The 26,467-nt window shown below is 38.5% G+C and overlaps 1 protein-coding gene across 9 annotated transcripts in view; it reads left to right on the top strand.

Moving 5' to 3' along the window:
* Positions 1 to 26,467, top strand: part of SPATA6L (spermatogenesis associated 6 like) — a 122,758-nt gene that overhangs the window by 25,894 nt on the left and 70,397 nt on the right. For 8 of the 9 annotated variants that reach the window (XR_005219086.1, XR_005219088.1, XR_005219087.1 and 5 more), the window contains 5 exons: positions 8,927 to 9,004; positions 11,608 to 11,847; positions 15,770 to 15,872; positions 18,704 to 18,738; positions 19,527 to 19,723. Coding sequence is in view for 6 of the 9 variants with exons in the window: in XM_037850999.1 (XP_037706927.1) it covers positions 8,927 to 9,004; positions 11,608 to 11,847; positions 15,770 to 15,872; positions 18,704 to 18,738; positions 19,527 to 19,723 (653 nt within the window). In the remaining 3 variants the exon portion in view is untranslated. The remainder of the gene's footprint in view (positions 1 to 8,926; positions 9,005 to 11,607; positions 11,848 to 15,769; positions 15,873 to 18,703; positions 18,739 to 19,526; positions 19,724 to 26,467) is intronic. The other variant, XM_037851004.1, reaches the window with a different exon arrangement.

Raw genomic sequence — 26,467 nt, 5'->3', positions numbered from 1 at the left:
AATACTGAACTGTTGTTTTCTTTGACTGCTTCATAAGTTACTGTTATTAGTATTTAATAAAATTTTATTAACTCTCTACTTTGTGGGGAGTAGTGTACAGAATATATAACATGCAGGATCCCTGTTTCTTTATGCTTATGATGATAGAGCTTCTAATTCTAACACTGCAAACAGGAAACATTCATCAAAGGTTGTCCTAATCAAAACTCTAATGACAATAACTTTAAGCTTTCATTATCTTTGTGGAGTTGAATAGGACTGAAACCAGTTTTTTTTCCCTCAGTTATTCTTTGTGTGTCACATATCCAAGGTGAACATGAGGTGTTCCCCTTTATTAATTTGAGTTTTTGGGATGTTGCTCTTCAGAGGCTAAAGAGGGGACAAAAACTGGTGAGAACCGGATGGAGGATACTCCATTGTGTTAACTTTGGTTTATATTAGCTTTCTGTTAAATAAAAGTCATCTGTCAAACACTAGGCTGGTACCCAGCAAAGTATCAAGTCAAGGAGGAAGACACTTATATATTTTTAAGTGTTATCAGCTTAATTTTATGGGCATAAAGAGGAAGAAGATCTTACATTTATAAATGCAGGTGATCACACTCCCATGAGCAGTATGTATCAGCTCCTATCTTTCCACTATCGTGCCCAGCCTGAAGTTGATTAATATTTTTAGGTGCCAATATGATAGGCACACACTGGTATCTCATCTTTGAGTATCTCTTCATGTTTCGGCCATTTGCATTTCCTCCTTTGTGAATGAGATTCCAGGTTCTTTGTCCACTTTGTTACCAAGTTGTCAAACTAATGTTTAGGAGCTCTTTTTATATTAAGGGTACCTCCCATCTGTATGTTAAATGTACCATAAATATATTTTTCCTTTAAGAAAAAAAAAATGCAGGTGATCTTCAGAGAAAGGGCTTTAAAATTCATGGAAAGATCCCATTATTTGTCATGCTTTAGAGATAAAGTATTCTTACAAATTAAACTGTATTGTAAACAGTCAGTTATAGAGGAACTCAATTTTTCTCAATTGTCCTATAAAGCAAAATAAAACCAGTTACTGAAGTTTTAATAACAGCTGACATTTGTGGAGTGCTCTCTAGGAGCCAGGCTCTGAGCTGAGCCCCATGCATAGATGATCTCCTCCCTCCCCCCTCACCCAGGCAGGTGACTCCTATTCTTTTTCCATTTGATGCATGGGGAAGCAGAGCTGGTGAGCATTGGGGAAGGGATTTTCCTACAAGCTTGTCCAACTTTGGAATCTGCACTCCTAGTCCTTACACAATGTTCATTCTCTCGTGTTTATTTCTCATCATAATTGTAGGTGGTGAGAATGAACTATGTGTACAGGTCAGGGAAATCATTCGTTTTGTTTATTTTCTCTTTCTTTCCCAATTTGTTAATAATTAGATTTATTTTCCTCCTCTAAAGTATGACTGTTTCTTTATATTTCGTATTTTGTTATCTTATTTCACTTGATACCTTAAGAGATTTTTTTTTTCCTGCTTAGGTCAAGAATTTTCCTTTTCTGGGATATAATCTGTTTTCTTATAAGGTGAACACTGAATTTATAAAGTGAAATTTTTAAAAATGATTAACTTTGAGTCAGTAATTTAGTTCTTTTCTTTATTACAGTGATTCTGGAAAAATCCTGGTGTTAAATTCTTTTTAATGGCCTAACCATTATCACTGTCATCCCATTGTTAAGGAGATTGAGCAAAACAGTCTCTAAATTTGAGCTCTAAACTTTTATGCTGTGCTAAAATCTGCATTGCTATGGGAAGAAGACACAGTCCTTGTTGTTGTCTGTAAGTCACTGCCAGGAGTGGAGGTCACACAAGGCCAAGCGTGTGTTACAGGTGTGGTTTCCTTCCTGGCAGGAGACCCCTCTCTTCCTCTCCAGGCAAAAGGATCAGGGGCCTGAAGACCTATTAGGCTTCTGTGTATATGGTAGTTAAGAGTGTAGTCAGACTCTCTGGGTTCAGTCTGTTTTGTCACTCAGTAACAGTGTGACCTTGGGTAAATTACCTAATTTCTGTGTGCCTCAGTTTCCTCATCTGTGAAACAGGAATGATAATAGTACTTCCCTTATAGGGGTACTATGAGGGTTAAATGACATAATGTGTGTATAGTGTTGAGCATAACACCTGGCATGTGGTTAAGTGCATAATAAATGTAAGCTGTTATTTATTGTGCTGTCATTGAAGGGTTAATACTGGCTTTGTCTTTGGCAGTGAGAAGACTGCACAAGGCTGTAGCTCCGGAGAAGACTTATTCAGGCTCAGGTTGCTGGGCCAGGGGTATTCTTGGAGCAAAAACGTTTTTCTCTCTCATCTGGGCCCAGGGCCTGGCGGGTCTTATGATTCCACCAGTAGCATGGTGAGCCCTGGAACTTCCCTCATTTTCTTCTTCACATTGGCAGTCTTGATAATAGGAGAGGAGGCTGTGCTATTGACTTCTTTGGGCATTCTGTTCCAAACATGGCCCTGGATTATCTGACTTTGTGCAGCAACTGGACCCTTTGTATTTATAAGTTCAGAAATCTTTTCTGGAGTCATTGGTCCAGGCCTAGAATTCTTGGGGTACATTGTGCATTCTAGAGGCAAAAAAAGAGTTGAGGATCATGCCGGTTTGTATATTTATGTCCCCCAGAAAAAGCCATATTCTTTGATGCATTCTTGTGGGGGCAGATGTATTAGTGTGGATTGGGTTGGAACTTATTGGTTCAGTGTCCACGGGGATGTGACCCACCCAATTGTAGGTGATAACTCTGATTGGATAATTTCCATGGAGGCGTGGCCCCACCCATTCAGCATGGGCCTTGTTTAGTTTACTGGAGCGCTATATACGCTCAGACAGAAGGAGCTGAGACAGACATTTTGAAGATGGCCGTTGGGAGCTGATGCAGATGCTTTGGAGAATGCCATTTTGAAACACAACCTAGGAGCAACAGATGCCAGCCACGTGCCTTCCCAGCTAACAGAGGTTTTCCTGATGCCAATGGCCTTTCTCCAGTGAACGTACCCTTTGTTGATGGACACTTTATGGCCTTAAGATTGTAGCTTTGTAACCAAATAAACCCCCTTTTATAAAAGCCAATCCATTTCTGGTGTTTTGCATTCTGGCAGCATTAGCAAACCAGAACAAGGATATAGGACTTGTTGTATAGATGATGTGCAAACAAGTACTTAGCCAATTGATGAGTTGATCAATAACGCCCCAAGAGGCAGCCTGGGGTAATGGAAAGAGCGTGGCTCTGCACTCAGACAGAATTTCAAATCCTGGCTCTATCAGTCGCCAGCTGTGTGACCCTAGGCAACCTACTTATTTAACCTCTCTGAGCTTGCTCTCTCAGCTGTAAAATGGGGTTAAAACTGTCTACCACAAAGATTGTGTGAAGTCTAAATAAGATCACGCATGTGAAAGCCACTAATAATACCTGGCATGTATAGTAAGCATGCAGTACATGTCAGCTTCCTTTCTCTTAAAGCTTCAGCTCATGCAGATCCTTTCTGGGGGAAACCTGGTGTATCAGTTATATAAATGATTACAAAATATTAGAAATTGGAGGAAGAAATAACTATGAGTTTGCCTGGAGGAGTCAGCATGAAGCCAAGCTTTAGAGACTGGTAGAATTTGAATGGGAAAATAAGAAAAAGAAAACACCCCCAGGGCAAGGAGAGCTTGGCCAAGGGTCCTTCTCTGGGGGAGGGCAGAGCAGGGGGCTCATGCTCAGAGGGAACACGGGAGTTGCTGGCATCAAATGGGGACAGTGTGACTTAATCCCATCCAGGTTCCTGTCCCTGTTTTACCATTTACAAGCAGTGTGACCTTAGGAAAATTGCCTAATGTCTGTCTAAGCCTCAGTTAAAAAAATTATTTAAAAAATTATCCTACATGAATCTGGACCCGACATTGTGGAATTGAGAACATCTTCTTGACCAAAAGGGGGAAGCAAAACAAAACAAAATAAAGTTTCAGTGGCTGAGAGATTTCAACTGGAGTCAAGAGGTCACTCTGGTGGGCACTCTTATGCACTATATAGATAACCCTTTCTAGGTTTTAATGTATTGGAATAGCTAGAAATAAATACCTGAAACTACCAAACTCCAACCCAGTAGCCTTGACTCTTGAAGACTATTATATTCAATGTAGCTTACAAGGGGTGACAGTGTGATTGTGAAAGCCTTGTGGATCACACTCCCTTTATCCAGTGTATGGATGGATGAGTAGAAAAATGGGGACAAAAGCTAAATGAAAAATAGGGTGGGAGGGGGGATGATTTAGGTGTTCTTTTTTACTTTCATTTTTTATTCTTACTTTTACTTTTTCTGGTATAAGGAAAATGTTCAAAAAATAGATTGCAGTGATGAATGCACAACCATATGATGGTACTGTGAACAGTTGATTGTATACCACGGATGATTGTATGATATGTGAATTTATCTCAATAAAACCGAATTTAAAAAATTATCCTACAGTAAGACTGACATTTTTTGGTATACAGTTCTAAGAATTTTAATATAGGTACAGATTTCTGAAACCACCACAACATTTAGGATGTGGAACAGTTGGCAATGAACCTCTGAATCTCCCTCATTCTATACCTTCATAGGCACACCCTCCCTGCCTCCCATTCCTAACCACTAACCACTAATCTGTTCTCCATTATTATAGTTTTTTCTCTTTGAGAATGTAATATTAATGAAATCATGCAGTGTGTAACCTTTGGAGACTGGAATCTTTCACTTAGCACAATACCTTTGAGATTCATCCAAGTAGTCGTGTGTCTCAGTAGTTCATTCCTTTTTATTGCTAGGTAGATCCAGTATACAGATGTGTCACAGTTTATCTATTCATCCGTTCCATTGAAGAACATTTGGTTTGTTTCCAGTTTTTGTCCATTCCTCAGTTTTATCACCTATAAATTGGTATGATGGAATAATCGTACTTACCTCATAGGATTTATGAGAATTAAATGGGACAGGGTATTTGTAGCACATAGCTCAGTGTCTAAGGATCATGCTTTCACTGAATGTTTGTTGGTTGCTATTTTATTGTGAGCCGTGAGCTTTGGGAAACAAATATTTTTGTTTGTAGCATATCACTAACATGATGAAAGTTATGCTTCAGTAAGATTATTTGACAGCAATGTGCAAGACAGATTTTGGGAGTCAGAATGAGCAGGGACGAACAGTGGAGGTTATTGTAAAAATTCCGGCATTAGATAAGGATTGTAATGAAGGTAGGAGTAAAATAAGCAGTAGGTTTGGGATAGATAAAAGTGAGATATCATGTAGAAAGGATCAATAGGTCTTGATAACAGGATCTGATTGATGATGGAGAAGTTGTCTTAGACAACTGTGAAAGCTTAAGCCTGGGTGACTGAAGAATGGTGTCATTGGAGGAGACATTGACAACATGAGATCACCTTGGAGACTACTGTGGAGAGGTGACAATTCTGGCTTTAGCCACAATGACACTAAGTGAATGGAGGACAGTGGTGTGTAAATGTCCCTTATGCAGTTGGAACTATGTGGCTGGAGAATGAGACTTGGTAACCATCTGTCTGGGAGAGAGAGGTGAAGCTGTGATAGTTGAGAGAGTGTGTAGAGGGCCAAGGAATGAGCCAGGGAAAATGCCCACAGCTGGAGGGTGGCTGGGGAGTAGGGTCATATCTTGGAGGCTGAGAAGCTGCAGCCAATCAGGAGGAAGGGAATAAAGATGGCACAGGGAAGGGGGGATTTCCAAAAGGCACAGATGGGCTACAGCATCAAATATTGCACCAAAGTCATAGAAGATGAAGACAGAGTAGAGACCACTGGATTGTTTATTGGTAAATAGTGGGTGACTTGAAGAACAAAAATTCAGCAAAATGGAAAGGACAGATGGCAACTGCTATGGTGGCAGGCTGGTTAATAGCAAAGAAATGGAGCCAGTGTGTCTTCTTGCTTTCTGAGAAGTTTGACAGTAAAAAGAAAGAAGAGATGGAGAATGGCAATCCGAGGGGCCAACAGGACCATGTGAGGGCTTCTTCAGGGAAAAGGGTCTGGGCATACTAGGTGCAGATAAATAACCAGTAGGAAAGAGAGGGCTGCCAACATGAAAGTGGAGAGGAAAAAACAGTGGTTAGGCTCAAGGAAAGCATAAAGGAAACTTCTAAGAAGGAAGGATTAAAAGGTGGTTTCTATATGTATGCACATTGTACAGTACTTTGCATTTTCAACTTAATGTAGATTATAGACCTTGCCACATCAGCAGATAGAACTGCTTCCTTCTTGTGTCTGCATAGTATTCCATTGTGTGGAGATCTCATTTATTTAATCTGTCTTCTATGGATATTTACTTTTATTCCTAATTTTTAATATTATAAATAAGCTGTAGTTAGTAACTTAGTAAATATGTCATTTAGTATATATTTATCTGTAGAGTAAATTCATAGAAGTGAAAATTTCTGGGGCCAAGGATATATGCATTTCAAAGACTGCTCTCTATAGAAGATGTACCATTTTACCCTCTACCAGTAATGTGCACGTGCCTCCCATTCCCATTGATATAATGTATTATAAATGTTTTAATGCTTGCCAATCAGAATGGTGAAAAATGTCACAGTTTTAATTTGTATGGAATCAATGAAAATTGGAATTTATTTGCATTTCTAATTTTGAGTGAGGGACATATATTTAGGACCTATCTATATTCCCTTTACTGCTGAATGCTTTTACTAATTTTTATTGGATGTTTGTCTTTTTCTTATCAATTTGAAGAAGTTTTTATATAATGGGGAAGTTAACTTTTGTTTTATGAGTTGGAAATGTTTCCTATTTTGTCATTTACTTTTTGATTTTGTGGTGTTTTAGGCTCTGCTGATTTTTAAATTTTCATGTTTTTATATGTCAGCATTTTCTATGACTGTTTCATGTCATACTTCTGCACTCTAAGATTATAAAAAATGTTTCAAGACTTTTTTCTAGTATTTTTATGATTTTATTTGTTAGTATTTAAAACTTCAGTCCATTTGCAATTTATTTTGGTGTAAAGTGAAAACCTTATCTTTATCAGATAGCTATGTAGTTGTTCCAATACCAGTTATTGAATTACTCATCTTTTCCTACTGATTTATAATGAATTTATCACATACTAAATCCCCATACATATTGGGGCATATGACTTAATCTCTGTTCTATTCCATTAATTCATGTGCTAGAACCATACTGTTTTAATTATTGAGCTTTACAAAAGGCTTTCATTGTGATGGGTGTGCCCTCCCCCCAATTTCTTCTTTTTCAAAAATTTCCTGTTCCTCTAGGTTTTTTGTTTGTCCATGTGAACTTTAGAATCAGCTCATCTAAACCCCTCTCCCCAATACCTACCAAACAATTCCATCATTACTGCATTAAATTCCTACATTAACCTGAGGAGAATTGACCTCTGTGATGTTAACAATTCTTAACCAAAACCATGGTATGCTTTTCCGTTTGTTCAGGTTTTCTCTTGTGTCCCTCAGGAGCATTTTAAAGCTTTATTCTTATCGCCCTTTAGCACTTCTTGTTATATTTATTCCTATGTATATTATTTTTTTGTTGCTATTGGAAATAAGGTCTTTTCTTCCCTTGTGTTTTCTGATTATTGTTTGTTTATATTAAGACGATTGATTTTTGTGTATTAACTTTTTAATCAGCTCCTATTCTGAATTCTCTTGCTGTATAATTTTCTGGTTGATTTTCTTGTTTTCAGTCCTTACGTTACTCTTCTCAAGTGTTCTCTTCTAGGGAGAGAGTGTTTAATTAACTTAGCATGGGTCCCATGCCCACCCCCTGGCCAGGAGAGGGTGAGGCACATTTCCAGTAAGGTTCCTTCAGTGGGAGAGCAGTTTGGATGGGAGTCGTGCTAAGACAGCACATGTCCACTGCTGAAGCATTTAGAATGGGGTAGGTTGGGGTTCTATAGCAGAAAGCAATGAGTAGCAAGTAGAGCATTCTGAAAGTGGGCTTTGACCATAGGCCGCATATAGGGCTATCCCCCCAGGATCAGATTGAAAAGAACATTTATTCCCCAAACTCCAAAACCGTGTAAAGGCAAGTGATGACAGGAGCTCTTGGAATATATTTCTTCCTGTTATATCCATCAAAAGTTAGATGACTATAGCATGAGATTGTCAGTGATAGTCTTGTCAGTCATCTGTCAGGACATTTCCTCATTCTCAGTGGAGCTGAGTGGTTCACTGGCACCCACTATGTGGGCATTGCCTAGGCAGGGTGGGAAAACAGGAACCAGGATACGGAGGAATATCTCAGCACCTATGGCTGCATAATAAACCCTTCCCAAACTCAGTGGCTTAAAACAACACTCATATTTTGTTATTGGCCACTGTCTGACTGTCTGGGAGTCCACTTACCAAGGCTGAGCTTGGCTGGGCAGCTAGGCACCAAGCTGCGTGGTCCTGGCTGGGCTCCGCTCCTGCTGTAGGTTGGGCTCCAGGCTGCTCCATGTGTGTTCATCCTGGGCCCAGGCAGAAGGGGCAGCAGCTGCCAGGGGAAGCTCTTCTCAGGCTAGACTGCAAGCCCAACTGCACAAGCACATTTCAAGCCTTTGGGTGTATCATGTCTGCCAAGATATGGGTTAAAATACCAGTTATGTTACTACTAGCTGGGCAAATTACTCTCTGTGTCTTTGTTTACTCATGTACAAAAATGGGATACTATTAGGACAAGTTAATGTCTGCAGAGTACTTAAGACAGGGACTGGTACGTGGTACATAGTACTTAAATGCTATTAATATTCTTATTAAGTATATTTTTTAGATAATGCATATGGGTTGTGCCAACCACACAGAAGAATAATTAGGTTCTTGTATGATTTCAGAGGATAAAGAGCCTGTTTCCAGTAATTTTACTTGCTTTTTATGCTGTTTTATTTTTTAGGGCATTGCTCCCAAAATAGAGTTTTCTACAAGGACAGCCATCAGAGAACGTTTGTTTCTGCATAGAAACAGATTTCCTGTAAGTATAATTGAGAAGCCAGTGTTACAAATGATAGGAATTTTAACCACAAATTTAAAGAATTTACATTCAGACTTAGTTTACCAAGGTAAATGCAACTGGACACAGAAAACTGGAGACTTTTTCTAGGTTTGAATTTCTATATTCAAACTTTTTGTTCAGCTTGACTATCATTAGAGTCAGTATTTTCGTCATGTATTCAGTACGGTGTAGTGGGTAGAGCAGGGCGATCCAGAAGCTAAAATCACAAGTTTGACTCAAGGAGGTTGGTTACCTTTTTTGTTGTTGTTCTTCCATGATTTCTGTTGATCTTGTGAACAATCGTGTTTCCTTCTTTGTTTTGCTGAGGCTGAAGCTCAGGGTTGATTTTGTGATCCATCTTTGGTAACAGTGAAGGGTCTTAGCCCATCCATGTGGACAACTTCCATTTCACTGTCTTGTTCAACTCTTAATTTCCCTTTCACCCTGATTCTTTCTGTATTTCTTTAACCTTATTGACATAATTTTGTAGCCATTTTAAATCCTTTCTAGAACAAGATGGAGGATGAATGAATGAATGTAATTTGTAAAACTTCTTCAAATACTTTTGAAACAAGGTAGAGTACAATTAATAATTGAACAAAATGTTTTCTCAATTCAAGTCTGAGGTCCTGGAAAATACCTTGAAAATAAGGGCTGTGGGTTAAGGGGTACAAAATGAGAAAGTCATTAATCTGTGCAAATCCATTAATCCTCTGGGCATTATAACTCATATCACAGGAGACCAATGATTAATTTTAAGAGAGGCATTAACTGCATTTTAGTTTCTCCTTATTCTCCTTTATTCTCCTTCTGTTTTCTCTGACTCTCTGATTTCTGTGCATGGCTATTTTTTGGTCTTTCTTTCTCTTCCATTCAACCACTTTAATCTTATTTTAAACTTCTAATGTAGGTTTTCCTAAGTGTTAACTTTCTAAAATAATAACTTCAATTGTTTTTTTTCTTATAACAAAAGTATCACATTCATTTTAGAAAATTAGAAAATACAGATAAGGAAAAAGAACAAAATAAAAATAAAAATTACCAGTAATTCCTACCATCTAGCATTTTTTTTTAGTATATCATTATGTACATCCACCCACACACTTATTTTAAGATATTGGGGCCATACTACACTTATTTTATATCCTTTTTTCACTCAATAATTCATAATCATTTCCTTAGGCCCAGAAATATTTTTATATGAGACAATTTTTCATGGCTTCATAGAACTCCATTGGGTGAACTACCATAATTTGTTTGGCCAATCATTTTCTTTTTTGGGGGCATTTAAATGATATATCAGTTAGGGTCCAGTCAGGAAAACAAACCACGCCAGAAATACTTGGTGTAAAAAATGGTCAAATGGGATTAGAGGACTGAAATGTAAAAGAACACTTGAAGCAACAGAGACGGTAACTGCCGGAAGCACCTTCCACCCCTGGGGCTGGGGGAGCAAAGGGAAGGGGGTGGGGTCATCAAGAATGTAGACGCTTGAAAGAGAAACCCCGTAGAAATGGGACCCAGCCCTCTGGAGAGTGGCTGCTTTCCAGATGGTGCTGTACCTCCAGAGTTGAGAGGAGAGACCCTGCAAAGCTGGGACTCAGGCCTGTAAGGAAGGACAGTGTTCACTTATGGTGTTTCAGGAGCTTAGCTAAAGGATGCTGTGGGACTAGACACAGATCTCTGAGGAGGGGTTTCTAGCTGGCTGGTGCTGGTACATCTGAGGGGAAGTGATGAATCTAGTTCTGGGGGTATGATTGAAAAAAAACCACAACCCTGTAAACAAACTATTTGCTGCTTTTAAGGTGAAGAATGGTTGCTGGGGTGATGCTGACAGTAGAATGCAAAACTGGAAGGAGCTAGTCCCCTTTCCTCCTTCAGCCTTATAATCTGCCACTAGTGCCCTCTTGTGTCAGAGCCTAATAGGGGAAAAGCTGGGAAACCAGAAAATGGGGTTTGCAAAGCCCCAGCCCCAGATTTGTAAAGCTGAATACGGAAGGGTAGGTTTGGAGCTGAGAGACTATTTCTTACTTACCAGTGCAGTTGGTTTCAAGTTTTTCAACTATTATAATCATGTTCGTAGCTATATACATAGCCATAATTATTTTCTTATAGTAAGTTCCTTGAAATAAAATTGCTGGACCCTAATGTATGCCAAATTCTTCTTCCCTCCCTCCCTTCCTCCTTTCCTTCTTTCCTCTCCCTCCATCCTTTCCTGCCTGTCTATGACTTGGGGGAAGTGGGGAGGAGGTCTGATCCTTTCCAACTTTCCCCTAATACAAACAAATGTTACTGTTATTAGATGAAATATATATTATTCTAGGAAGTTATAAATACTAGTGAAGATAAGTTGAACTGGAAGAAAATTGAGTAGAGAAATGCCCTTTCTTAAATTCATTTTTTTTTTTTTTGTAGTAATTTTTGGGACATTCAATTTCCTACTTAGTTAAAGAAAGCTCAGTTACATACAGTTATATTTGGGATTGAATTTTCTTCTTTTTGTAAATTTCCTTTTAAAAATAGTTTCTTTTTATTTCTTTTTTTTTAATTTCTTTTTTAATTTTTAAAATTTTTTGTTTCAGGAAGAAAGACTTAAATCACGAAGGCCTTTATCTACATCTTATGGACCAATATTCTCCATAAGTAATACAAAAACAAAGCCAAAGGAGAATAAACTTGACAGACTTCCCAAAGGCCTACAATCTTGGGCACCCTCTCCACCTCCCACCAGGCGTTTCTTCCAGGACCAGTCAACTCACTTGAACTTTGGAAATAATTTCAAAATCTCCAGAGAAATCAAACCTCCATTTGTAGTTAGACATGTGAGCCAAAAATTATTTTTCAGTCCTTTAGAATGGTGAGGGTGTGGATAAGAGTGGAATAAAGGAAGGTTGAACCATAAAAAAAAAAAGGGTACTATTAAAGAGGGAATTCAAACTGAATAATAACTATGCAAAGCCACGGTGCTGACATCTGGAAGCTTGGTACTATGTTGACTAAACATCTGGATGACTGCCCAATGCCCACTTCACAGCTAGATATTATAGATTCTCTGAGACAAACTTAAATCATTAATTCATATCAATCCTTAAATATAGAGTTTAGTAAAAGTAACCACTTTTCATTTAGAATAAATTCCTAAAATAGGTAACATAGTCTTACTTCCTTCAATGTAATAATTTAAAAAATATTTGGCCTTAGCACTTTCATTTAATGACTTTTGCTGAAACTAGAGGGCAAGGAATGTTTTCTTTTCACTGTGAATTGACCATATCCATTGAGCTGTTATCTGTAATAGCCAAAATAAGAAGTCCTTTCATCGGGCAGGGATTCTCAACCACCCCATTTTTTCCATGTACCTTGAAGAGTTCCAAATATACCCTATTTGCAAAAACAGCCAAATAATCCCAAATACGCAGGAAATTTTTTAATAAGAATTTTGTGGTTGTATGTATCTACTGAGGAGATAAAAGAAGACAAGAATAAGAAATATCCTTGGATAGGAGAAGTCAGTATTATAAAAATATCTATGCTCTCTAAACTATTCTATGAATTCAACAAAATCTCAATACTGATCCAAAGTATGTATTAGTTTTAGAACAATAAAAGTGATTCTACTCACCTTAACTTCCAGTAATGGGTGGCATGAAGAGATCTGTGATTCTTCTTAGCAAAAAATAGAACAATATTGTACAAAATGATCAAAAACAGCCATTTCAGGACAGTGAGAAAGGCAAATAAAAAGTGAGAAACATTTATTCTTGAAAAAGCACTAGCGCTTAGAGTAAGAACGTCAGGAGTCTGCCCTTCTTGCTAGGCAAGAAGTAAATCTAACCATATCAAAAATTACATTAAATGTGAATGTACCAATTACTCCAATCAAAAGGCAAAGATCACCAGACCAGATTAAAAAAAAAAAAATCCAATTGTATGTTGCCTACCAGAGATTGCATTAGATTCAAAGACACAGCTATGTTGAAAGTGAAAGAGTGGAGAAATATATACCATGCAAATAGTAACCAAAAAAGAGCTGCAAGAGGTATCTTAACATTTGACAAAATGGTCATTACGACAACGTATTAGTTTGTTATGCTATGTAATAAATTACTACTAACTTAGTGACTTAACACATATTTATTATCTCAAAGTTTCTTTGGGTCAGGTATCTGGAAACACATTAGCTGGAGTCAAGATGTCAGCCAAGGCTGGGTTCTCATCAGAGGTTCAAATGAGGAAGAATCCTCCTGGTATTCTGAGCTAAGGGGATATGGGAATCCCTTGTGCTCTTGGTAATCACTATTAAATAAAGTAAAATTTCAGTGACATAAAAGCCATGCTGTATTTTAATATATGGATCACCAAACTAGATTTAGAAGATTTGAATTCCTGGCTCTGCCACTAAAATCTTAAGTCTGAATTTTGTTATATGGCACGTGAAAACTTTTGAACAAATGTCTTTTAGTGCCCCTTACAAATGAAAAAAAAAAAAAAAATCAGTGATTCTGTGATTACCAAGGTATGATAGTGAGACTCTGTAAGACAACAACAACAATAGCTGCTATTTATGAGCATCTATTATGTGCCAGGAACTGTTTTTACATATCATCTCTAATCCTTAATAAAATGGGCACCATTACTCTATTTTGCAGGTAAGGAAACTTAAAAAGATTAACTTGAGTAAGCTCACACCTGCTGGCAAAAAGCAAAGCTACAATGAAATCACAATTTCTTCTGACCAGTGCTCTTTCCACCCTACCAGTCTCCTTGTAATTCATGTATCATTATAGATTAAATTATGTTCGTTTTCTGGAGTCATTGCCAGGAAACTCCTATAAAGGAATTTGGAAGAGAGGACTTGCTAAAAAATGTCAACAGTGTCAGCCAGCTCTATTTTTAATTTTTGAGAATTATTGAAAGTGTGTTATCATAACTCACCATTATTCAGAAGAACCTGTGAACTGACAGGGATTGAAGACACCTAACAAAGGCTGTCATATACAGCTTCAGCAGTTTTAAAGAAAACTGCTTGAGTTTTCTTAATGAGGCTGTGGCTCAGTGGCCATACTTGAAGAGCAGGAAAAGTGTGTCTGCAGGAAGAAGCATGATGTGCTTTACTCAGAAGCCCTTAATTAAATTCATTTTAGATATAGCCCTCAGGAAGTCATGGTTTAATTTAAACACATTAGTTGTCTTAGTTTCTGAAAAAACATTTTTGACTGCTATGAAAGTAATGGAAAATATAGAAATGTTCAAGTAAAAATTATCTATAGGCTCATCAGCATAAAAAAATCAGTTTTATTTGATTGGATGCATTTTCTTCTACCTTTATTTATATTCATAAGTTTTATTTTCCCACAAAGTTGCAATTATACCATATATACAGATTAGTTTCCCAATATTTTTGAGTTAACTGTACATTGAAATTATTTCCCTATATTATTTCATACTCTTCATGAACACTGTTTCACATTCTAGTTGACTAATTAATTCTCTAGAATGTTAACTATTGATATTATTGGTGATTGATAATTTGACTTGAAGTTACTAGTGGAGATGTTTGTGCATTGTCTGGACCCTGGATATAAAGTATGGTAAGTCTCAAAATCAAGGTGCTGTTTGGATAACTGTATGTAAAGAGAACTGAGCTGTTGTTCACCTAGAAAGTAGAACAGCTATTTTCTTCATGGTATACTGGGTGAAAATGTCTGACAAAAATCTAGCAACTAATTCTTAAACATGGCTTCATAAAAGTACTATTGGGCAGTATGATTTATGCCATTTGATAGAAATTTTTATAAAATACAACTGTAGTCCATGCCATTATGGACAAATAACCTTAATATCTTGATAGATTTCTTAGGGTATTAAAACTTTGTTGGTATTTATTTTTATTTAACAAATTCTTAAATATCCCTTACTATGTGCTAAGCTCTCTTCTAAGTGCTTTATTTATAGTGACTTTTATTTAGCCAGATTTCCTGATACTGTCTTTTTTTTTTTTTTAAAGTAGAACTACTAAATTTTAGCAGACCTGATGTTGTAAAGGCTAAAAATTCAAATCAATCTATCTATTGAAGTATAAGTATAATGAATCTGCTTGAAATTTAAAAAATATAAATGAATAAGGTAAAAAAAATCCAATGATTCTATGCCTTCGATACTCTGGAAGGATTCCTATTTCAAGTATTTTGACTTATTTACAGATCATGTTGCCCAGTTCTTTTGGAAATACAATCCCCTTAGTTAAAATAATCCAGACACCAGTATTCTTTTTTTCAAGGATATGGATACTCAGACTGGAAGGGAATGAGGAAGGCTCAGATGTCAGTGCGTGATAATCCCTTGCCTAGGACCCCACCTAGGGCAGCACCACCCATTCGGTTTAGGAACATGAAACTCTGTTGTTTTAAAAGACTTTAAAATAAAGCTCCACTTGCTCTTTTTCTAGGTTTGGTCCTTACCGGTTGCTAGAATATAATTTGTGTCCAACTTTAATTCTTTGTGCTCACATTTAGCCCACATCCTCATGTTCTTGATTCAGTGGAGATAGGGACACACAGGTTCCCATACTGGCATAACCTTTAACATAGCTGGAGACAATAATTTCAGTTGTTTTTCAGCTTTTTTTTTTTTATAACCTGCATGGACAGTGATCGAGGGGAAAAAAAGGTGTGACAGGGTAATGAGGAGAGGGTAATACTAGCTATGGTGGATCCAAGTCTCATTTCTCTTCTTTATTTTCAGGTGGACAGTGCAAACCCCTTTGGTGAGACTATTTCAGAGCATCAGTCCCTAAAGGCTAGAAGAAAATCTAAGTTTTCAAACTTTCCATTTCCAGTGAGAAGAGGTACTTGAGTTTCTTCTGTTATCCATGTGCATTTCCTTATAGGAACTAAAGCTTCCTGCTTCTAAATCTTCTTTCATTCTGAGGAATCACATGTTAATTTGAAATCTGTGGGCCTAGTTCTCAAGTAGTCTCCAATGGTGGTTTCCAGAGAGGTGTTCCCCTGGAGCAGAGTCAGCTGAGAAGCTGTTGTTTGAGTGTCCCCCTTCCTGTTGAAGGGGACTGTTCTGGGTAGTGCTGCTAACTAAGTGTTCCTTACCTTAGGCTTAAAGCTTTATACTTTTAAGGGACTGTACAGTCTCTTGTGGTAACTCAAGCCGCCGTTCTTGGATACTGAAGACTGTCTTGACAGCAGCAGACCGAGGACAGAGTGCAGGGTTTGAAGCAGAAAGTGCTTCGTCACCTCTGACATTCAATTTAAGCCCTCTAAATTGAAAATCACCCATGTTGCCTTTAAAAGCAGCAGTGCCTTCCCTATTACTGTGAAATCTCAAGCAACAGCCAAATGTCCTTTAGTGGGGAGGACAAGTTGGGCTTTGTGCTTGTTCAATTATGATAGGGCTTATATATCACATTGGTCCAGGCCTTTGCCTTTTTTTTTTTTTAATTCGGTTTTATTGAGATGCATTCACAAACCATGCAGTCATACAAAGCGTACAATCAGTAGTTCACAGGACCATTATATAGTTGTGCGTTCATTATCCAAATTAATTTTTGGACATTTTCATTACCACTCACACAAAAGTAATAAGAATAAAAATTAAAGTGAAAAAGAACAATTAAAGTAAAAAAGAACACCGTTTTGTTTTGTTTTGGTTTTTTGCCCCCGTTTTTCTACTCATCCATCCATACACTGGACAAAGGGGAGTGTGGTCCATATGGCTTTCCCAATCATATTGTCACCCCTCATAAGCTACATTGTTATACAATCGTCTTCAAGATTCAAGGGTTCTGGGTTGTAGTTTGATAGTTTCAGGTATTTACTGCTAACTATTCCAAGTTGTTAGAACCTAAAAAGGGTTATCTATATAGTGCATAAGAGTGCCCACCAGAGTGACCTCTCGGTTTCTCTCAGCCACTGAAACTTATTTCATTTCGTTCACGTCCCCCTTTTGGTCAAGAAGATGTTCTCCATCCCACGATGCCAGGTCTAGATTCTTCCCCGGGAGTCATATTCCACGTTGTCAGGGGGATTTACACCCCTGGGTGTCAGATCCCACATAGTGGGGAGGGCAGTGATTTCACCTGCCAAGTTGGCCTAGCTAGAGAGACAGGGCCGCATCTGAGCAACAAAGAGGCATTCAGGAGGAGACACTTAGGCACAATCATAAGCAGGCCTAGCCTCTCCTTTGCAGTAACAGTCTTCCCAAGGGCAAGTCCCATGATTGAGGGCTCAGCCCATCAAACCACCAGTCCCCAATGTCTGTGACCACATCAGCAACCATCAAGGTGGGGACTTTACCTTTTTTTAATCCTGAGATTAAGGGAGGTGACAGACTGTGTACAGGTCACATACCAAGTTTTTGTCATACCTACATTTAGAGAAGACATTCAGACCTCTGGCCTTAGATCCTTGGAATCTCTGTAGCTTGCCAGCTAGAACTTTGCTTAGGTCACCTGTTCGCTCATTCATCCAGGTCTGGGGTAGAATAAACCAGAGCTTCTCATCTTGAATGTGCATTAGAATTACCTGGGATCTTGTTAAACTACAGATTCTGATTTGAGAGGTCTAGGATAGTCCCTGGCATGCTTCATTTCCAATAAGCTTCAGATGCTGCTGATGCTGCTGGTTGAAGGACCACACTTTGAGAAGCAAGGGAATAAAGCCCCCTGTGAAAGAGAGTATTCAAAACCGGTATCAAGGGAGGCCACAGGGTAGGTTTGTGACTGTAGCTGAAAAGGGCCTTATTGCTGGTTCCTGCCCAGCTGGTAGAGTGAAAGAAGAGAACATCTGGCACAATATGGACATACACATCTGTGCATGCCCGAAGGATTCGAAAATTACCAGCCTTTTAAAAGCCCTTTTGACATCTTCCTTCTTACTACCACTGGTATGGGGAAATTAGCATCCAGGAAAAGCCCTGTGTCCCTGCCTAAGCTCCAGTCCCACTGGGAGAAGCTGTGGTGTCTTAGCATAGCCTTACAAATACTCATTTCAAAACATTTTTTTCAACCCGGAAAAATCCAATTTAGTCTTGGGTTTGTCACTGTGAACTTATTACTTCACTTCCTAGTCATCCTTATCATTTTATGGCATTAGGTCCATTTCCTTATGATTATTCAGGGTAAGAATGATCTACATTTTTGCTGCATTATGTTTCTTTACGCTCTTATGCATTCATTATCTCAATTTAACATTTGTGTCTACCTTGGACAAAAACAGTCAAGAGTTCCTGCATAAATAGGATTCCATGAAAACCAAATATGTAGTGAATGGCAAGGAGGCAGTGTTTAAAAATTTTATATTATACTCACATTGCTTTCTTTTAGACTCTGAATACCTGGGCAAACACTAGTTTTCCTGGCTGCCTAAGGGTTACTGAGCTTGTTGCTTTGCTTTAGACATGTTTTTACCCTTCCCATTTCCATATTTGCTGTCATTAATAATGCACTGTTCGTTGCTGATTCCAAGGAGAGAGAAGAAAATATAGATAGAATTTCTGTGACTCGAGAGACTTAAAACTGATAGTGTAACTTACAAAGGAGCATTTAAATTCTTTTATAATTCATTCGTTGTCTAATATTGTTTTACTGCTGTGGAATAAATGTAACAGCAGTTTTAGGGGTAACTGGTATTAATGAGTCATTGAAACACCTGTTCCTCTTTCTTCTAGCTTCTTCTCTTGACAGCCTTGCAGCTAACGTAAAGGTAATTTTAGAAGAATCATTTGTACAATGATTTATTTCTAGCTTTTTAATGTCAATTATTGTGCTTTCTCCAGTGGTGGAAAGGTATATTTCTAACTAGTGCTGCTTATGGAATTGGCTGTAGTTTAACTAGAGTTTAAGAGGTGTCCAGGCTCCACTGTATACTTTGCTTTGGGGTTAGGTGGCTTGTTCTTCTGACATAAGCTCTTTTCATTTGAAGGTTGAATCACCAGTGAAAGTGTATGTAGTCTCAATACCTACATTATCAGTAGTGATTTTTGTTGCTTTTTCTCTAATCGAATACCTTTATACCCAGAGGTGATAAATCCCTTGTTCTTGAAGTTTGGTTGGTTTGTCAAGGTGAAGGTTCAAACAGTCTCATGTTATAACACAAGAATACATGTATGTAAAGAAAGTTGAGTATACTATGCTTCTTAAGTCATAGCATATAAGTGTTTTGTTAAAAAAAAAATTGTATCTTTCCCAAACACAATAATCTCCAAATCCCAAAAATCAAAATTCAAATATGTGTTTTTTTTTCCAGCTTGTTAATATATGCCAAACATACAGAATTGTGTTTTAAAATGTTGCTTATTTTACCTTGATCTTGACTCCTGAGCATTTTGTCTCTACTCTTCTCTACTCCCCTCTTTTATTTGCAGGAAATTCCTGGGGCAGACATTCTCTTATCTTGCCACCAATACTCTTCTTTGTCCATCCCACCCCCAACTTAAAATTAAGCAAATAAAACAAAACTACAACTAAAGAATAATGCACATTGTCACTCAGGTTATCAAAGAGCCAGATGAGTGGATTGTTTTCAGGAATGAATCACCATCACCTTTAGATTCGAGTAAGTTTGGAAAGCCCTCGCCCCATTACAGTAACCAAGGGGATGCTGATTTCTACCGGGAAACTTCATTTGCCACCTCTCAGCATTCTAGATCTCCCAGCCCACTTCTGGATCGGCCCCTCCTCGAAGAAAGGTGAGTGACAAATGCCCATCTCTTTGCTTGAAGATTACATTGGGGACTGGCAGGAGTAAAGCTGGGTCACTTCATCAGTTTGCTTTCTTAGGAATATTCAGGTTGTGACACCTTAATATGAAAACATTATTTTTCCTTTAAAAATATGTCCAGGGAGGCGGGGCAAGATGGCAGACTGGTGAGCTGTATGTTTTAGTTACTCCTCCAGGAAAGTAGGTAAAAAGCCAGGAACTGCGTGGACTGGACACCACAGAGCAATCTGTCTTTGGGCATACTTCATACAACACTCATGAAAACGTGGAACTGCTGAGATCAGCGAAATCTGTAAGTTTTTGCGGCCAGGGGACCCGCGCCCCTCCCTGCCAGGCTCAGTCCCGGGGGAGGAGGGGCTGTCAGCTCCAGGAAGGAGAAGGGAGAATTGCAGTGGCTGCTCTCATCGGAAACTCATTCTACTGATTCAAACTCCAACCATAGATAGACTGAGGCCAGACACCAGAGACTCTGAGAGCAGCCAGCCCAGCAGAGAGGAGACGGGCATAGAAGGAAAACAACACGAGAAGCTCCAAAGTAAAAGCAGAGGATTTTTGGAGTTCTGGTGAACACAGAAAGGGGAAGGGCGGAGATCAGGCCTTGAGGCGCATATGCAAATCCCGAAGCAAGGCTGATCTCTCTGCCCAGGGCACCTTTCCTTAATGGCCCTGGTTGCTTTGTCTATTAGCATTTCAATAACCCATTAGATCTCTGAGGAGGGCCGTTTTTTTTTTTTTTTTTTTTTAATCCTTTTTGCTTTTTCTAAAACAATTACTCTAAGAAGCTCAATACAGAAAGCTTCAAAGAATTGAAATTTGGGCACGTCAAGTCAAGAGCAGAACTAAGAGAGCTCTGAGACAAAAGGCAATAATCCAGTGGCTGAGAAAATTCACTAAACAACACAACTTCCCAAGAAAAGGGGGGTGTCCGCTCACAGCCACCATCCTGGTGGACAGGAAACACTCCTGCCCATCGCCAGCCCCATAGCCCAGAGCTGCCCCAGACAGCCCAGTGTGACGGAAGTGCTTCAAATAACAGGCACACACCACAAAACTGGGCGTGGACATTAGCCTTCCCTGCAACCTCAGCTGAATGTCCCAGAGCTGGGAAGGGGGAGCAGTGTGAATTAACAGAGCCCCATTCAGCCATCATTTGAGCAGACTGGGAGCCTCCCAACACAGCCCAGCAGCCCAGAACTGCCCTGGGGGGACGGCACTCACCTGTGACATAGCACAGTCATCCCTCAACAGAGGACCCGGGGTGCACAGCCTGGAAGAGGGGCCCACTTGCAAGTCTCAGGAGCCATACGCCAATACCAAAGACTTGTGGGTCAGTGGCAGAGACAAACTGTGGCAGGACTGAACTGAAGGATTAGACTATTGCAGTAGCTTTAAAACTCTAGGATCATCAGGGAGATTTGATTCTTAGGGCCACCCCCCCTCCCCGACTGCCCAGAAACACGCCCCACATACAGGGCAGGCAACACCAACTACACACGCAAGCTTGGGACACCAATTGGGCCCCACAAGACTCACTCCCCCACTCACCAAAAAGGCTAAGCAAGGGAGATCTGGCTTGTGGAGAACAGGTGGCTTGTGGACGCCACCTGCTGGTTAGTTAGAGAAAGTGTACTCCACGAAGCTGTAGATCTGATAAATTAGAGATAAGGACTTCAACTGGTCTACAAACCCTAAAAGAACCCTATCAAGGACAGCAAATGCCACGAGGCCAAAAACAACAGAAAATTATAAAGCATATGAAAAAACCAGACGATATGGATAACCCAAGCCCAAGCACCCAAATCAAAAGACCAGAAGAGACACACCTAGAGCAGCTACTCAAAGAACTAAAGATGAACAATGAGACCCTAGTACGGGATATGAAGGAAATCAAGAAGACCCTAGAAGAGCATAAAGAAGACATTGCAAGACTAAATAAAAAAATGGATGATCTTATGGAAATTAAAGAAACTGTTGACCAAATTAAAAAGATTCTGGACACTCATAGTACAAGACTAGAGGAAGTTGAACAACGAATCAGTGACCTGGAAGATGACAGAATGGAAAATGAAAGCATAAAAGAAAGAATGGGGAAAAAAATTGAAAAACTCGAAATGGACCTCAGGGATATGATAGATAATATGAAACGTCCAAATATAAGACTCATTGGTGTCCCAGAAGGGGAAGAAAAGGGTAAAGGTCTAGGAAGAGTATTCAAAGAAATTGTTGGGGAAAACTTCCCAAATCTTCTAAACAACATAAATACACAAATCATAAATGCTCAGCGAACTCCAAATAGAATAAATCCAAAAAAAACCCACTCCGAGACATATACTGATCACACTGTCAAACATAGAAGAGAAGGAGCAAGTTCTGAAAGCAGCAAGAGAAAAGCAATTCACCACATACAGAGGAAACAGCATAAGACTAAGTAGTGACTACTCAGCAGCCACCATGGAGGCGAGAAGGCAATGGCACGATATATTTAAAATTCTGAGAGAGAGGAATTTCCAGCCAAGAATACTTTATCCAGCAAAGCTCTCCTTCAAATTTGAGGGAGAGCTTAAATTTTTCACAGACAAAGAAATGCTGAGAGAATTTGCTAACAAGAGACCTGCCCTACTGGAGATACTAAAGGGAGCCATACAGACAGAGAAACAAAGACAGGACAGAGAGACTTGGAGAAAGGTTCAGTACTAAAGAGATTCGGTATGGGTACAATAAAGGATATTAATAGAGAGAGGGAAAAATATGGCAAACATAATCCAAAGGATAAGATGGCCGATTCAAGAAATGCCTTCACGGTTTTAACGTTGAATGTAAATGGATTAAACTCCCCAATTAAAAGATATAGATTCGCAGAATGGATCAAAAAAAATGAACCATCAATATGTTGCATACAAGAGACTCATCTTGGACACAGGGACACAAAGAAATTGAAAGTGAAAGGATGGAAAAAAATATTTCATGCAAGCTACAGCCAAAAGAAAGCAGGTGTAGCAATATTAATCTCAGATAAAATAGACTTCAAATGCAGGGATGTTTTGAGAGACAAAGAAGGCCACTACATACTAATAAAAGGGGCAATTCAGCAAGAAGAAATAACAATCGTAAATGTCTATGCACCCAATCAAGGTGCCACAAAATACATGAGAGAAACATTGGCAAAACTAAAGGAAGCAATTGATGTTTCCACAATAATTGTGGGAGACTTCAACACATCACTCTCCCCTATAGATAGATCAACCAGACAGAAGACCAATAAGGAAATTGAAAACCTAAACAATCTGATAAATGAATTAGATTTAACAGACATCTACAGGACATTACATCCCAAATCACCAGGATACACATACTTTTCTAGTGCTCACGGAACTTTCTCCAGAACAGATCATATGCTGGGACATAAAACAAGCCTCAATAAATTTAAAAAGATTGAAATTATTCAAAGCACATTCTCTGACCACAATGGAATACAATTAGAAGTCAATAACCATCAGAGACTTAGAAAATTCACAAATACCTGGAGGTTAAACAACACACTCCTAAACAATCAGTGGGTTAAAGAAGAAATAGCAAGAGAAATTGCTAAATATATAGAGACGAATGAAAATGAGAACACAACATACCAAAACCTATGGGATGCAGCAAAAGCAGTGCTAAGGGGGAAATTTATAGCACTAAACGCATATATTAAAAAGGAAGAAAGAGCCAAAATCAAAGAACTAATGGATCAACTGAAGAAGCTAGAAAATGAACAGCAAACCAATCCTAAACCAAGTAGAAGAAAAGAAATAACAAGGATTAAAGCAGAAATAAATGACATAGAGAACAAAAAAACAATAGAAAGGATAAATATCACCAAAAGTTGGTTCTTTGAGAAGATCAACAAGATTGACAAGCCCCTAGCTAGACTGACAAAATCAAAAAGAGAGAAGACCCATATAAACAAAATAATGAATGAAAAAGGTGACATAACTGCAGATCCTGAAGAAATTAAAAAAATTATAAGAGGATATTATGAACAACTGTATGGCAACAAACTGGATAATGTAGAAGAAATGGACAATTTCCTGGAAACATATGAACAACCTAGACTGACCAGAGAAGAAATAGAAGACCTCAACCAACCCATCACAAGCAAAGAGATCCAATCAGTCATCAAAAATCTTCCCACAAATAAATGCCCAGGGCCAGATGGCTTCACAGGGGAATTCTACCAAACTTTCCAGAAAGAACTGACACCAATCTTACTCAAACTCTTTCAAAACATTGAAAAAAATGGAACACTACCTAACTCATTTTATGAAGCTAACATCAATCTAATACCAAAACCAGGCAAAGATGCTACAAAAAAGGAAAACTACCGGCCAATCTCCCTAATGAATATAGATGCAAAAATCCTCAACAAAATACTTGCAAATCGAATCCAAAGACACATTAAAAAAATCATACACCATGACCAAGTGGGGTTCATTCCAGGCATGCAAGGATGGTTCAACATCAGAAAAACAATCAATGTATTACAACACATTAAAAACTCGAAAGGGAAAAATCAATTGATCATCTCAATAAATGCTGAAAAAGCATTTGACAAAATCCAACATCCCTTTTTGATAAAAACACTTCAAAAGGTAGGAATTGAAGGTAACTTCCTCAACATGATAAAGAGCATATATGAAAAACCCACAGCCAGCATAGTACTCAATGGTGAGAGACTGAAAGCCTTCCCTCTAAGATCAGGAACAAGACAAGGATGCCCGCTGTCACCACTGTTATTCAACATTGTGCTGGAAGTGCTAGCCAGGGCAATCCGGCAAGACAAAGAAATAAAAGGCATCCAAATTGGAAAAGAAGAAGTAAAACTGTCATTGTTTGCAGATGATATGATCTTATATCTAGAAAACCCTGAGAAATCAACGATACACCTACTAGAGCTAATAAACAAATTTAGCAAAGTAGCGGGATACAAGATTAATGCACATAAGTCAGTAATGTTTCTATATGCTAGAAATGAACAAACTGAAGAGACACTCAAGAAAAAGATACCATTTTCAATAGCAACTAAAAAAATCAAGTACCTAGGAATCAACTTAACCAAAGATGTAAAAGACCTATACAAAGAAAACTACATAACTCTACTAAAAGAAATAGAAGGGGACCTTAAAAGATGGAAAAATATTCCATGTTCATGGATAGGAAGGCTAAATGTCATTAAGATGTCAATTCTACCCAAACTCATCTACAAATTCAATGCAATCCCAATCAAAATTCCAACAACCTACTTTGCAGACTTGGAAAAGCTAGTTATCAAATTTATTTGGAAAGGGAAGATGCCTCGAATTGCTAAAGACACTCTAAAAAAGAAAAACGAAGTGGGAGGACTTACACTCCCTGACTTTGAAGCTTATTATAAAGCCACAGTTGCCAAGACAGCATGGTACTGGCACAAAGATAGACATATAGATCAATGGAATCGAATTGAGAATTCAGAGATAGACCCTCAGATCTATGGCCGACTGATCTTTGATAAGGCCCCCAAAGTCACCGAACTGAGCCATAATGGTCTTTTCAACAAATGGGGCTGGGAGAGTTGGATATCCATATCCAAAAGAATGAAAGAGGACCCCTACCTCACCCCCTACACAAAAATTAACTCAAAATGGACCAAAGATCTCAATATAAAAGAAAGTACCATAAAACTCCTAGAAGATAATGTAGGAAAACATCTTCAAGACCTTGTATTAGGAGGCCACTTCCTAGACTTTACACCCAAAGCACAAGCAACAAAAGAGAAAATAGATAAATGGGAACTCCTCAAGCTTAGAAGTTTCTGCACCTCAAAGGAATTTCTCAAAAAGGTAAAGAGGCAGCCAACTCAATGGGAAAAAATTTTTGGAAACCATGTATCTGACAAAAGACTGATATCTTGCATATACAAAGAAATCCTACAACTCAATGAGAATAGTACAGACAGCCCAATTATAAAATGGGCAAAAGATATGAAAAGACAGTTCTCTGAAGAGGAAATACAAATGACCAAGAAACACATGAAAAAATGTTCAGCTTCACTAGCTATTAGAGAGATGCAAATTAAGACCACAATGAGATACCATCTAACACCGGTTAGAATGGCTGCCATTAAACAAACAGGAAACTACAAATGCTGGAGGGGATGTGGAGAAATTGGAACTCTTATTCATTGTTGGTGGGACTGTATAATGGTTCAGCCACTCTGGAAGTCAGTCTGGCAGTTCCTTAGAAAACTAGATATAGAGCTACCATTCGATCCAGCGATTGCACTCCTCGGTATATACCCGGAAGATCGGAAAGCAGTGACACGAACAGATATCTGCACGCCAATGTTCATAGCAGCATTATTCACAATTGCCAAGAGATGGAAACAACCCAAATGTCCTTCAACAGATGAGTGGATAAATAAAATGTGGTATATACACACGATGGAATACTACGCGGCAGTAAGAAGGAACGATCTGGTGAAACATATGACAACATGGATGAACCTTGAAGACATAATGCTGAGCGAAATAAGCCAGGCACAAAAGAGAAATATTATATGCTACCACTAATGTGAACTTTGAAAAATGTAAAACAAATGGTTTATAATGTAGAATGTAGGGGAACTAGCAGTAGAGAGCAATTAAGGAAGGGGGAACAATAATCCAGGAAGAACAGATAAGCTATTTAACGTTCT

The sequence above is a fragment of the Choloepus didactylus genome, chromosome 10 (genome assembly GCF_015220235.1).
Source record: "Choloepus didactylus isolate mChoDid1 chromosome 10, mChoDid1.pri, whole genome shotgun sequence".
In the NCBI taxonomy this organism is placed as follows: Eukaryota; Metazoa; Chordata; class Mammalia; order Pilosa; family Megalonychidae; genus Choloepus; species Choloepus didactylus.
This window is presented reverse-complemented; position numbering and strand designations above follow the sequence as displayed.